This window comes from Scardinius erythrophthalmus (genome assembly GCF_964197995.2).
Source record: "Scardinius erythrophthalmus genome assembly, chromosome: 18".
NCBI lineage: Eukaryota > Metazoa > Chordata > Actinopteri > Cypriniformes > Leuciscidae > Scardinius > Scardinius erythrophthalmus.
The window spans coordinates 13,552,984-13,568,426 of NC_138238.1; the positions used below are offsets into that span (position 1 = coordinate 13,552,984).

At 40.1% G+C, this 15,443-nt stretch overlaps 1 protein-coding gene across 2 annotated transcripts in view; it reads left to right on the forward strand.

The window, feature by feature from the left end:
* Positions 1 to 1,990: 1,990 nt before the first annotated feature.
* The window catches only part of zeb1b (zinc finger E-box binding homeobox 1b), a 59,979-nt gene continuing 46,526 nt past the window's right edge, over positions 1,991 to 15,443 (forward strand). The window contains exon 1 of one of the 2 annotated variants that reach the window (XM_081392343.1): positions 1,991 to 2,297. In XM_081392343.1, coding sequence (XP_081248469.1) covers positions 2,240 to 2,297 — 58 coding nt within the window. In that variant the 5' untranslated portion in view covers positions 1,991 to 2,239. Of the gene's footprint in view, positions 2,298 to 9,440; positions 9,549 to 15,443 lie in introns of those variants that run through there. The other variant, XM_081392344.1, reaches the window with a different exon arrangement.

Sequence of the window (15,443 nt, forward strand, 5' to 3'; positions counted from 1 at the left end):
TATTTTGGCTGCTGCATTCATATTTCTAAAGAAATGCACTTAAGCAGATAATCTTTTTCATTGGCCATTATTGATATTTGGCATTGGATGGCACAAAGCTTTGTTTAGATTGCATCTTAACTCATCCAGTATTCTCTTAAACATTTCTCTACGTCAAACTTTTCTCTGGCCTTCAATTTCTTTTTAATTGGTGTCAGTTCTCTCTCTCTCTCTCTCTCTCTCTCTCTCTCTCTCTCTCTCTCTCTCTCTCTCTCTCTCTCTCTCTCTCTCTCTCTCTCTCTCCCTCTCTCTGTCTGTCTTTCTCTCTGCCTCTCACGCGCTCTCTCCCTGGTCAGAGTCAGAGGAGTAAACATCCCTGGGGAACAGCGAGCTCTTTCTTTGGGTGGAGGACTGAATCATTGCAGTGAGGGTCCCATGATCCTCCCTGTGCCTTGGGACACACACTGCATTCCTCCTCCTTCCTACTCAATCACACACACGTACACATACTCAAACACATATTTTCTTCATTCTTGAATACGAATACACAGTCTCTCCTACTACAATACACATCTAGATGTGTATACATTTATGCCAGTAAAGAGATGGCAAAGGGCAAATAGCATTAGACCTTATGTCACAGTTATTTAGAAAGCTTTTGCCAACCTGAAAAACTGTCAAGTGCATTAGATATGCTTATTCCACTGATGTGTTTGTCAAATATTACGTTACGATTAGATGTGCACTCTTTAAAAAAAACTCAGCCACTGATAGCATCAGTCATGTGGCATGATAATTAATAATTAATAAATGAATGGCACTACTTTGAAGTTCCAACCATGTTCTTTTGAATTCAATATGGACTAAATAAAAACAGTAATATATAATTCAAAACTTATAGGGAAAACTGACTAGAATATAAAAGATTTAAAACTGTCTGAATGATCTTGTCAGATACAACCATTTGAAATTTTTGGAAATTCTATCTGAAGTAATATAATTATAAAGTATACAAGAGATACTGGATCTAGTTAACAAGGATTGTATGTCAGAACTGTGATGTTCTGAATCAAAAGCCCAAAACCTTGTTAAAAATCATCTTAAACTAGTGTAAGTTTTATCTTTAATTAATTATAATTAACAAAAAATTATATTATATTTTACAAAAAAAAGCTTTTGGGAAAAAACCCCACTGTAAAATACATAAAGGCAAGGGTCAACTATATGGTTAGTTTTCTCAGGACACTGTTTTTATGTCAAGTCAAAGCAGGTTGTCACATGTTTTAAATATTGTAATTTTACAGCATATTATTTACTAATTACACTAAAAAGTCGTTATAATTTGTAGCCTATTTTACCTGTGACATTTTTTTTAAAATAGATTTTGTGAATGTTTTGCACTTTGTTCATTTATTTATTGCATTATTTATTAATTATTTATCACAAAAAAGCTGCTGGTTTAGATTGTGACAACTTACCCCATACCTGGTACTACTGCATGTTGTCACAAAAGATTAATGCAAAAAAAGATTAATGCAAAAAAGATGAATGTAATTAATGCCTGATTAATGGAAATGTTAATAGTTATATACTTAACATTACAGCCTAGATTGGATTAAATGCTTTTTTGAGTAAAAAATGTGACAACTAGCCCCAGTGTCCCCTATATAAAATGTTGCTGTTTACTTCTTGCTGAGACTAGTTTGATGACATGCATATTTCTGCCTCCTCATGAATAAGAAAAAGTTGCAGATTGTGTCGATGTGTGTGTGTGCTAGTGCTTGCGCGCGCGCACCATAAACAGGTGCACGCGTCAAACTTTCCCCGCCCCCACTCTGACTGTAATTTTTTTTTTTTTTTTTTTTTAATCATGACGCTTGATTCAGGTTGAATGTTTACCATTGCGCTTTTCGGTTGTAGTACAAGCTTGGAAATGTTTGTTTTGTCCAGACAGTAATGCTTCCTTTGAAATGTCAATCAACATAGATTTTGAAGTCTTCTACGTGTACATGGACAGGTTGATGACCGTTTCGGGCAGGCAGCAGCGCCACAGGGAGCGCGTGGTGTGAGGGGCGGGAGTTGGCCAGAGACGGGGGTCTGAGCGCCAGAGAGAGAGGTATAGGAGCCAGAAGGTAATGTCGTAAAGCCGAGTGTCGTAAACCAGGTGCAGGGAGGGGAGGTGGAGTAGAAGGGAGGGAGGGGAGGTGTGGGGGCGAGAGGAGGTGACTCTCCAGCAGCATTTAGACACAGCGAAAGGATCATGGCGGATGGCCCCAGGTGTAAGCGCAGAAAGCAGGCGAACCCGAGGAGGACAAACGGTGAGTAAAAACCCTTCGCTTTGCTTGGCGACGGCTGATTTCATTCAACTCTGGACTCCGGGCCGCTGGCAGAACTTCTCGAGCCCCAAAAAGTGCTGGAAAGTAGCGCTGTGTTATAGCCCCTATCTGGTGTACCGTTATACCTGCCGCGCTCGCGACTCTCTCACCGCCTAGTGGTACACAGCGCGAGCGCGGACCGTTATACGCAGCCAGTCCCATACAAGTGAACCTCGCTTTTGTTTCCCCTTTTATTTCTCTCCGCCCTGAGTTCACTTTATAAAGCTTTACAATTAAACAAATTAATTCGATTCGAATCTGTTACTCCCATTGGACGTTACTGTTGGATTTTCCTCTTTAGATTCGAAGGAAATGAAACTTATTTTCTCGCTCAAAATGTACCTGTTTGGTCCGATGCGGGTGATTTGGTTTCGCATGAACCAGTTTGAGCGATTGAAGTGGTGGAAATGCTTTCAGAAATAGGTGTTTGTGAGAGCGGGTGCTTGGGAGGATTTTGTTTTATTTTCGTTAACAACCAACTTTGATATATCTGCAATGGGCTGTTCCGCTGTCTGCGTGGTAGCAGGTAGCTAGCGAGCTAGCAGAATTCTAAGAATAACCTCTAATAGTGTGTATGGAAACATTTTAGCGTGGTGTTTATGAATACATGGGTTTACATCGCCGATGTGACAGTTTGGCTGGTTTCACTTGCTACGGTTCAGCTACGAGTCCCACTTTTGTAATGTAGCTCATAAGAAACTGCCTTATAACAGCAGCACGCTTCTCTGTGTTGCTGCTGCATTGGGAAAAAGGGGCATGTATGAAGTTCGCGGAGATGTTTGACAGGAAAGTTTCTTCTTGAACTCCGATTGAAGTTTACAAAGCAAAAAATAAGGGTGTGTTTATGTAACAGTCCTGCCAGTCTAGGCGTCCCTCAGGGACCGGGGCTCAGAGAGCTCTGGAGCACGATGCCAGTTAAAGCAACCTGTTTGTTGCAGCCAGCCTGCCACATTTCTAGTTGGGTGGTAACGCTGAAGAGAAAAGGAAAGGAATCTGAAGGGCTGTCTGCTGCTAGAACAACTGCTGCAGCCTATATAAGGAATGCGTATACATCCCGAGCAGCGCAGAGAATCCTGATAAATCGCGCTGCTGCAGCTGGACTTACTGCACTGACAGTTTATTTGTTTTGGGGACTTTATGCATCCGCTTTGTAATGCACGTGTAGGCTTCAGGTTTATGTGTGGTGGTAAATACCTTAATATCGTATTTGCTCTCTTGAATTATAAGGATTGATGTGGTAAGCTGTGTCCAGAGCGGTATAGACGTGAGCTTTCGTAATTTTACTAAGGAAATCGATAATGAGAAATGTGAGGGCGTGCTTTACTTCTCGCTTGCGCGCGCGTGTGATGGGGAATATAAACTCGAAAACACTTTTAAAATCATTTTTATTCATCCTCACTCCGTCTTTTTGCAGATTAAAGTGCACCGTTCAACATTCCGACGATATATCTGCAGAGTTAAGTGTTTTTTGATAAAGAGATGAGTGAGGAAAGACACTTTTCCTCTGGCTGACGCCATGCGCGCGCCATGTAGCGGTTCTCTCAGCGTGCGCGCGTAACAGCGACCTGTAAATATATGTGCTTACCTGATCGGAAGGGAAGACAAAAAAATGTCACTTAGGTTTTTCATAGATGCCATTTGACCATCTCGCTATTGTTTTTTTGCTACCTGAACTTGCTGACAAAGAAGGAGTCTTTCTTTTTTTCTCTTTCTGAGATACATTGGCTCATTTTGAAAGCAGACGGGAGGCGTTTCTCGTGCGTTGCAGCAAATGTCAACTTGTGCAGGTATAAAAAAAGATGTATGTGCAGTGTTTCTCGCATGCCTTCTCACTCAGCTGCTGTTGTCGTTTGTTTTTAACTGCAGAACGGATGGGTGCCTGTTATCTTTCGGCGTTCTGTAGCGCTCTTAAAAGCATCGCTATATAGTGCAAAGAGCATCCTCGATACTTATAGGTGCTCATGATCTTTTTTTCCATGCGGTAAAAGCATAGGCGTGTTCTGAAATTGTTTCGAAACCTAGAATGATTTTACACCGTGAGGCTTGAGAGTCATTTTGCAGTGCTTTTCTGCGGTGTTGGGTTGATATAAGTGCTTTGTCATAGAGCGTTTGGCACTGCTCACCGCACTGCAGGTATCTAAACGCGGAGACGCACCTGAGCCGTGCAATAGCACCTGCTTCTACCTATTTTATCTTATAAACACCTTCAGATATAGCTTTTGATGACATATTATGTCATTATATCTCCAGCTTAATTCTTCTGTGTTAAATAAAGCTTGTTTTATCATTTTGATCTCAATCATATATAATTAAAGTTTGTTCTCCTTTAAATGCACGCAGGCGCTTTATGCGTCCTGACCGTTAATTATTTGAAGTCACGGCTTGACCTCAGAGCGCACTCGCTCCCGGTGCGTGATGAACGCTCCCTGACTGTGCGCGTCCCTGCGTCATTAGCATACGCCCCTCCCCCTCCGCGCCCCCGTAAGGAGTGTTGATCAGACCGTGTATAATTGGAATGTGGCCCGCCTGAGTGCTTCACCGTTTCTTGTAAAGGCCAACAGTAAATGTTCACTGGAGGCAAACTGTCTTCTAGATGGATTCACCTTGTGTTTACCAGACTTACTTTCACTTTAATTACCATAATCAAGATGAATGGAATGGAATGTTTTTACTTCAACTCACTTACTTTAGGACTGTTTTAAATCAGCCAGAGAAGGCTTGAATTGAACACTATGAATTCTTGTAATGTTTAAAATCTACACTAGAAAATATATTGTACTAAACTGACGTGCCTGTTCATAACATCTTCAGCTCTAATTATAATTCACATAACCTTCACCAACTTAACAATCCCACATAATTAAAATGCCTCCCTTAGGTCTTCTGTATGAAGTTGCTCTTATCAGAAGGCCTAATTGTTGGCACCATTGCTGTCCTGATAAGTCACTGATGGGACATGTCGCACTAATGAGTCTTACAGTTATATGGTAACACTTTAGTTTAGGGTCCAATTCTCACTAACTAGTTGCTTATTAGCATGCATTAGGATATTGGCTGTTTATTAGAACTTATAAAGCAAATATTAATGCCTTATTCTGCATGATATTTTACATCCCTTAATCTCAATACCTAAACTTAACAACTACTTTACTAACTATTAATAAGCAGTAATTGGGAGTTTACTGAGGCAAAAGTTGTAGTTAATAGTGAGAATTGGACCCTAAACTAAAGTGTGACCACAAAGGCAAACAAAGTTACTGAATAATTACCAAACTTTCCTTTCCTCTGTCGTGTTGAAATGTTATGGATCATCCCAACTGGGTAACTCGGGTACCCGTCCTACTTTTTTTTGGCCATCAATAAAATGTTATTGACTCTCATGAGTCAGATTGCAGTAATATGCCTTCATTTGGAGTGTTTGTAAAAGTTACAGTGGTTTCTACACAGTGGCCGAGGGGGAAGGGAATGTTTTTACAGTGCTGAATCCTTTACACGGTGAGCATGTGACAGCAGCACTTCACCATCAGGTGAAAAATCTGTGATGTGCCTGTTGCTTTGGCTAAAGGCAGGGTGTTAACGCTGAGATGAGCTGTTGGGAAGGTGAAGAATGTTTTACAAGGTAGAGAATTCATTAGCTCTCTTTGACTTTTGGCCTACCTTGCCTGAATGGCCTACCCTGAAAACAAAATATGCTATGCCAAGTCTCTAATGAACTTAGTCAACTTGAGGCCCAGGGAACAGCCCACAGATTTTGACTGTCTGTAGAGTGGAATGCTAAATAGTCAACAGTTTCTCAGAGTATTTAAAGCAGTTTCAGGTGAAGTTATCTGTAGAATGTGAGGAAGGTGAACGGTGTCTAAACATCTTGAAAGCTGTGTGACTGTGCAGTGCAGCCTTAATCAATCTTATTTAAAAGCACACTGCTTATATCACCAACTGAGAGTATCTCAAGTATGTCACTCAGAACTTCTGAACATGCAGATTCCCGAAACAGTACGATTCTTGGAATCCTTATAGAGATAGGGTTAGTTTTTTTTTTGGAAGATGCTTAAACTGTGTGCCAGTGCGTCTTTTTTTCACCTTTCCACGTGGGACTCATTCTAACAACATTCCCGGCCGCTTGGGGTTCTCGCGGCGCGTAACATGAAGGCGATCAGGACCTTGAGCTGTAAACGTGAAGGTGCTAATAGTCCGGAAGACGACAGGTGTTGTTCACAGGGCGACTCTCCTTCTGTCCCTTCCTCCTTTGGCTCTCTCCAAGAGTACGTCAGGGCAATTTGAAACCTCTCAGTTTGGGAATAGAGGAATGTGGCTGACCGGTATTAGCATGGCTAAGAAAATAAACATGGCAGCGGCTGGTGAGCGTGCTGTGCTTTGTAGTGGCTTTCTCTTACGTTTCAAAAGAACTTTAGCAAGGCTGTATTTTTATACCGAGACATTTTAGGAGAAGGATTTACACCTCTGAAATGAGCAGAACCCGCAAAGTTTTACTTGACTGCGTTTTTACAAACACTCACAGTGGAACACCCAGCGAATGATGAGAAATGTTTAGCTTGTTTACTGTCATTACCTTGGGAGAGCTATGGCCAATGTCAGGCCACTGCCAGCTCTGTGATAAAATGGGTGTAGCGGAATTTATTTGGCTGATAAAACTTTAATTACTGCGCTGGGCTATTTCCACACCCCGTACCAGACTTTCTAGGGTTTAACTCAATAAACACACATGCTTGTTTTTTCTCTTACTTGTGCACATTAAGTTGATGCTTTATAGCTTAGGAAATTTGCATGCATTTGTTTTTCTAGGTACATGTGAGTGAGGAGGAACCCTTTTTCTCTGGGACATGCTGCTAGGGCATTTTAAATACCATCTGCTAACATTTAGGGTCTCTCCCTGGTGCGTGAGCTTTAGCCGAGGAGGAAATTTTCATTTATCCATCATCCTTTCGTTGACTTCCTCCAAAAGTCCATCTGAAATGCACTCTCCACTCCTCTCTTCTTCTCCTCTCCTCTTTTGACTCTTTCTCTAAGACACAGTAGCAGGGTGATGTTTAGTGACCTCTGCCATGGGCGCCGATGCATTGCCTCAAGTATGACTTCACTTTCCCCCCCCTGTGCCATTGTGAGGCGTCCAGCGTAACAAATTGGCTGTGTGTTAAAGCCCCCAACACACAAATACACACTCTGTGAATAGATCTCTAGGTAACAAAGCTCAGAAGCAGCCCTTGTTTTTTTCGTCTTACCCCCCATTCCCTTTCAGTTTGCCCCCCCCGTGTGGAGGTCACATGGGGGAGGGATTTGTTGAAGATGGGGGTCAGTGTTTTGGAGGCCTGCTGAGGTGACAGTGAAGGACTGTTGTAAACTGGCAAGATAGCTCCTCTTCTCTCCTTTCCTGTGCTTTGCATAACAAACATGGCTTCCTTCTTGTGAAGGGCCGGTGTGTGAACGTGTAAGCACGTGAAAAACACTGTATGTGAGTGAGAACTTTGTAGACAGAGCGTGGTGGTGCATTTCTATTTGATTGAGGTCCAGTTTGTGGTTTTTCTTGCATTGTACGCATTTGTTCGCTTTCTTTAGAAGGTTCAGAAAAGGAAATTGGCCCTTTTGTTTTGTTGATTAGGTGAATGAAAAGAAAAGAAAAGGAAATAGGACTCCATTATTGGCAAAAGTGATAGCCACTCAGGCCTTAGTGCTACATGTGACATGATAATACACACAACATGAGACAGCAAACACAACTTTTGTAATGTGACTTACACTAAAGTTTAGGACCGGTGGGATTTTTAAAATGTTTTTGAAAACAAATTCATTACAATTTAAAATAAGTAACTGCTTGTATTTTTAGATATTTTGAAATGTAATTTATTCATGTGATGGCAAAGCTGAATTTTCAGCACCATTACTCCAGTCTTCAGTGTCACATGATCCTTCAGAAATCATTCTAATGTGCTGATTTGCCGCTCAAGAAACATTTCTTATTATTATCAATGTTGAAAACAGTTGTACTTCTTAATATGTATTTTTTCAGGATTCTTTAATGAATAGAAAGTTCAAAAGAACAACATTTATTTGAAATAAATGAAAACATTAATAATTGTCTTTATTGTCCTTTTGAATAAAAGTATAATCATTTTGTTCAAAAGAAAATCTTTCTGACCCCAAACTTTTGATTTATTTGTAAATTAAACAACATTTTCAATATGTAGGGCGGGACTTAAATTCCTAAATTAAGATATAATTAGATTGTATAGATTATTGGATTGACATTGTTATTCTTGGAAATGCTCTGTTTATTGAATAATATTATTTTTCCCTACATATACGGCCTTGATTATGCTAGCAGAAATATTGTTTCAGAGTTGGAGTAAAATAATTGTTTTTCTTTTGAATAAATCACCATGGAAATTTATAGTAAATAGTGTCAATTTTAGCTTTATTTGGTCTTAAATAGGATTGTTTTCCTAATCATCCTCTGGCCTGTAAAGAACCAAGATCCGTACACGGTTCATTTCAGGTGCTGCTTAATTCCTGCGGCCCTGTCCAAACTTGGCTCTCAGCAAAAAGCGCTCCAAACATCTCTATGCTTTTACAAACGGGGATTAATGATCAGCCTGGTCATTGGTCCCACGGAAGGAGAGGAAGCATTACTCCTAAACAAAAAACCTCCTTTTTATTTCCCTCTCCTTCATCTCTCCCTCATTTTCACTCTCCCCAGAAGAGCCCAGGTTTCATGAACACCCTTTTTAGTTGTGCACGGTTGTACTTTATTGGTTGGTTTGTGTGTGTATTTGTGTGTGTGTGTGCGCGCGCTTAAGTGAGCTATTGTGTTTTAAAGCTTGTGAGGGGGAGAAAAGGGGTTTTGCTACCTATGCAGCGGGCCACTATCGGGCATAGAGGGGCTTAGCGGCAGAAGAAAAGGACTATTGAAAGAGTGCAGAGAGGGAGGGAACACTCTTTCTCCTGCTGCCTGTGGGAAACTACTGCCCATGCGGAGACATGCATTTGCATATGACCCATTCTCCTTCGAGAGGAAGACGAGATGTGGAGGAATCCTTGTCTCTCTGCGTGTCAGTGTGTAGGTGAAGCGTTTGTCTGCTTGAGATGGAGGAACAAGTGTTACAGCGAATGGGTGTCAACAGTGCTGGTCCCAGGACTAAAATATCCTAAAGGTGTCTGGATGTTGGAGGGGAGAGGCACGTATACACACTCAGGCAGAAACACATCTCAGTAACACTTAAAGACTGAGTGATGTGTGATACCCAGATACACCGCATCTATCTAAATTCATGTCAGAGACTTTTTTAATATGTGTAAAGCTAATTATTATTAATAAAGACTAACCTTAACCCTACACCTAAAAGTAAACTTTTTTTTTAGAAAAAAAAAATTTTCAGGAATGCACAATACATCTGTACTTATTTAGATTATTGTATTGATAGTGGATATTGAATTTTGCATGCTCATTTATTGCATTTTTTTTATTTTTTTTATTCTCACTTAACATTAATCTTTAAATAACCTAATAATTTAGTAATGGCACTGTTTTAATGCGATTTAAAAAAAAAGATTATCTAAAATTAAATATATTATTTTTTCATACTCGATGTTATAAAGTTTTGATGCTTTAATTCACGTTTAAAACTTTTTAAAGTTTATAGTGTTTTATTTTTTATTTATTAGAAAATGTGTAATATTTTATGATATTTAAATATAAATCATTTTAATTTAATAATTTAGCGGCCATAACATTAATATAATATACTTATTAGTATCAACCAGAATTTGAATCTGTGGATTTTTTTAGGCTACATCATCTATTTATATATATTATTTGTTAATCAGGATTTTCTCAAAGGAAGACCGGCAATGATTTCTCCTGACAATTTTGTCTTTAAAGTATAGTTAAGTAAACCCGCAAACGAACACACTTACAGCTCAGCAAACTGTACCTCCCTGATGCAATAGCAACAGCCAGTTAGGATCATTCACAAGTATTGTGCTGTCTGGACTCAGCAGCACACATTCCACAATGTGTGTGTGTGAGTGGGTGTGTGTGTGTTTCCTATCAGTCTTATTTTTCTGCTCTATGTCACTGTGTTGTGTTGATCTCATCTAATAGAGTGTGTATGAAATAGATTCTCTGGATATAAACACTTCCCCGCAGATCTCTTGTCAGTGTGAGTCATATGAACAGGTGTGTGAGGTGTATGACCTCATCTAATACAATCATCTATCCCAACAAGTGTGTGTGCATGTGTGTGCGTGTGTGTGCGTGGTGGGAAGGTCGCTGCCACATCACACAGGAAATTAAGACTTCGCCCTCCTTCCCCCCTTTCTCCACTACTTCACTCTTTGGGGATATTATGTTTGTGTGTACACCTGTCCAAAAGACTCCAGTCGGACTCTGACAACTTAAGTGGCGTGCTCTTCAGGGATAAGCCTACGTGTATGTGTGTATGAGCGTGTACACCTGTTAGGGTTTTTTCAGTCCACCTGAGAATATGAGTGCTCGTAATTGGCTTGTGTGGGGGGTAATTTTGTGTGTCAGTTGTGCTGATACATTTATTGTTTTTAATAATATGTCTTGGGACTACTCTTAAGGGCTATAGGATAGTCACTGGAGTCTCTCTCACGCTCTCTCTTTCATGCATCTCCATAACTGGCCTCAAACCCAAAGTTTGTGTTTAACTGTTTACACAATATAGGCATATAGTGGACTTTTCCTTGACTGTTTTCAGTAGATTGTGGTGTAATCTAGTAGTTAAAGATCTGGGCTGGTAACCAAAAGGTTGCCAGCTCAAATCCCAGAGGAACGATCCATGAACGAACACCATTGTGCTCTGGAGCGAGCCACTTAACCTTAGGTTGCTCCAGGAGGGTTGTTCCTGTAACTGAAGGTGCAGTTAGCCAAGGGATTTTGATGTCAAGGAGGACCCCTGAATATGATGATTCCCTTGTGAGCGATTGCCTTGCTAAAAAATATAGGCGCCGCGCCACCTATGTATCATTTGCTTTTAAAAATTGGAACCCATGCAGTAGGTGATGTTAAAGGAATAGTTTTGTCATTATTTACTCACCCTCATATTGTTCCAAACATCTATGAGTTTCTTTCTTCTGTTGAACACAAAATAATATGTTTTGAAGAATGTTGGTAACCAGACACCCATTGACTTCCATTGTATTTTTTTCCTACCATGGAAGTCAGTGGGTGCCGTTAACTGTCTGACTACCAACATTCTTTAAAATTCTTGTTTCGTGACACTTGCGTCTGGTGTAGACACGTTGTTTTGGTAGTTTGTGAAGTAGATTCACCGTCTGCTTTAAGTTTATCTGGCACTGGCAGTCCTTTTACAAACTTGTCCATTCTTAGTGCAGAATCATGCATCATTCATTTAATTTATTTATTCATTCATTATTTTTACTCAGCGGCTCCCTGCAATACTCAATTCTGATTCTTCAATCGTGCCATCTAGTGGTCTGTTATTCTACAGCAACAACAACCGCTACAACTGATGATAACAGACCGCTCGAGCAGGTACTGCGAGTCATCTTGAGGAAATAAAATATGTTTAAAATATGTGTTTAATTATTTACTTATGTGGAAAATAGCCACATAATAAGCAGGATGATTTTGCAGTAGGGTCTTGTATCACCCTGAAGGGGTTTAATTTGCTGACTGTGCACTCTCACTTAGCCTTGCCATGCCTCCCTTAATAGGGAAAACTTTGCTAAAAAAAAAAAACCCTGAAACTACCTTTAACATGTTCTGTTCTGTTCTGTTCTATTCCATTCAGTTCAGTGCGTAATATGGACATAGCAAATGGATAAGCAATGGAAGTCTTATCACACCCAGAGTGTTTTCTAATCTTCACCCCTGTGTATAAAGAGCCTCTGCTAAAAACGAAAAGCTATATTTTTCATTGCTTTAATCTTACCAGCTTCACGCTCGCAATCAATCCCATCATCCCCATATTGCATCCATAATAGGCAACATCTCCTGATTGATCCACAAGGCATGACAGAATATCAACACACCTTCAGCCGCCACCGTTCCGTTTTCAACATTTGCAGCCCTGTTGCATCAGAAAGTGAAATTACAGCTAGAAATAATGCATCCTCATTTAATGCTTTCAGCCCTTATCACATCAAAACAATGCTAAGAAGATAATGATGAATATGCTGTATACTTCTATCAGCTCGTGGGCTCTCGTGGCCTTATGAATACAGCTCTTATGCCGGCGAGCGGCTGCACTGATAAGGTGATCTATCAAAGTGATGTATGAAATGTCAGGGATGCTGGGAGGCAGCGTGAGATCTCTGTTTTCGGAGGTTCTGAGGAGCTCTGCAGGGTTTGATGCGTTATGATTTGAGGGGGTACTCGTAATGCGTCTCTATCCACAGCTCCCTGGAGATGTGTGTGTGTGTGTGTGTCCTTGTCCATCTGAACTCCCTGGAGAAGTAGTATGTTAGCTCATACTAAGAGCGTGTGTATTAGTCAGATTGTGAAAGGCTTTCTGCCTCAGCGACCGTCAACACTGGTAAACATCTAGAAAGATGTGATGAGGGAAAAAATAATAAAAAATGCTGCATTGGCCATATGAAATGTATAACGAATGCATCACTGTGACGTATTACAGCCTCTCGTGCACAAAATATAAAACAAGATGCTGTCACCCCAATTAAAATGTTTCTTAAGGGTCTATGCGATCTGTAAGCTTTAAACATGCCTGTGTGTGTTGGCTTGACATGTGATAATGAATATGTTTAAGCGGTGTTTAGTAAACTGTTTGTTTCTGCTCTCCAGCTCCATATGTTTGCCTCAGGTCCCCACAGATTTCCTCTGATGTCATCTGTCCATGTGTTAAATGGCATCCCGGGAATTTCTCACCTCTGCTAGTAATAATTATCCTGGGGTCCCGTGCGAGGTTGGGGGGATGTCATTGCAACATTCCCTTAATGTGAACCAGATTTGGTTCCACGCTCTCTCTGTACGTGATCTGGACATTTTTTAAGCTGTGAGCGTTCGCCTCTGCTGGTGCTGTCAGACTCCCCCACCCCTCCTCTGTCCGTCTGCACCTGGTACCTGATGGTATCAGAGCTTCCCACTCCATATTTCAGCCAATCACAGTGCAAGGAGTGGTATCCCTCCTGTGTTTGCAGTACACAGTATTTGGCCTTGCCAAGTTTACCTGATAGTTACCTGATACTGAACTGGGGTTAGACATCAAGAGCAAATAAATCTTGTGTAATAATTTTGTTCTGTGCCTTGATCCGATTGGTGGTTAGTATCTTGACGTCGACTGAAATGACGTTCGTAACCTATTTTACTTCTGAAATAGAATAGCCTATTTAATAATTATTTATCAGGAATTGATTGAGGCTGAGCAATTTATTGCATTTTTATTGCAACAATGTGCATTATAAGACCAGAAAATTCAGGAAAACCATAGTAAATAAGTTTCATTTTGATTTTAAGGGGAATCTTGTGTTTTTAGTCACTTTTAGTGGAACTGATTTCACCCAGCAGATGCTACAGCATTCAGGTGTTAATGTGTTTAATTTTTTGTCCGTTGTGTGCGTTAGCTGTGCTGGCAATGATGCTCTCTGTCCAAACTGGCAGATTAAAGTCCACCCGTCCTGATTCAGGTGTTTGCAGTCAAAACAAACGCTGACCTTGCCATGTTCACCTGTGCGCTGTGTTTACCTGGTTACAACACTAACAAGAAGTGATGACTGAACTCGAGTCCAAACATCGTAACTTTCCTATTTGTTGCAAATAGGAAAGTTTTCCCCTGATAGTTGCTCTTCACATGAAGTGCACGTTCACCTACTGCATTAGCATTTGATTTTTATTTATGGTCATTAGTTTTGGAAACACTTTACAATATTCTTCAATTATGAATAGTAAATTTTTCAGCATTTATTAATCAAGGTTAATTTCTACATATACATTTTAACATTTCAAGTTGTATTAATTAACATTACTGAATGTTTAATGAACAAACACAAATGAACAATCAATAGTATTTTTTGTAAAAAAAATTAACTAAGATTAATACATTTTGTAAACAATGTTGTTTATTGTTTGTTCATCATACCTACTTCATTAAACAATGTTAAGAAATTTTCTTAATTGAATTGTCTTTCGTTATTCTTTAGCTCAGCTACATGTTTTTTTTTTCTTAAAAACTCCCAGGGTACACTTAACATTTTTGGCACACTTTCATAATGTGTTTAGAAACGTTGTTAGACCGTTCTGTTCTCACAAAGCTTCCACAGTTCTTCTGCAGCTCCCAGCTTCCCCGAACAAATCCACAACACTTTTTCAATGTCCTTTAATGTTCCCGGCCTCCCTTAACACTTAAATAACATAATCACAGTGCTTTCACAACATTTTCTCTGCTCTTACAGAGTACGGCAGCTGCCGCTCGACTTCCCGTCCAACTACAGCAGGTGCTGCAGGCTCACAGGAATTCCGCTACGTGTCTCATAAATAACACCTGACAAAAGACAGAGAGAGAGAGAGGAGACATGGTACCTTTGATGAGTTAGACTGAAAGACTTCATCAGACATGGATTGTGAATTACTTTGCTTTTAAAATACAGGGCAAAGAAACAGGCGGAGGAAAGGAAAGAGAGAGACTGTTAAAAATGCACCAAAAGGAATGATGCATGAGGGTGTGTCAGCATAGAGAGGGGGTGGAAGTCAATGCAGGACATTGGCTCCATCCAAAACCAGCTGTCCAGTTAGCCAATGACTTCACTGGCTGCGCCTTTGTGTGAATGCACCTTCTAAGTAAACTGCTTTTACAAAATCTTCCAAGTCATAGCATCATGTCAAATGATAGAGATAGAGAAAACCAAGCACTACTTATTTCTCAGAAGAAATTTAATCAGAAGTTGCTTCTTTCACGTGATTGTGGGATTTCATAGGCAGTGAAGGACATATTTAGACTGCATACAACAATTGAAAAACACATTGTTTTCATTATCTGCCAATTTTGTATTTTATCATTTGTCCATTTTTCTCGCTCCCTTAAATCGAGCTTTTAAGCTTGGTATTAACTGAAAACGTGGAGGTCACAAAAAGTT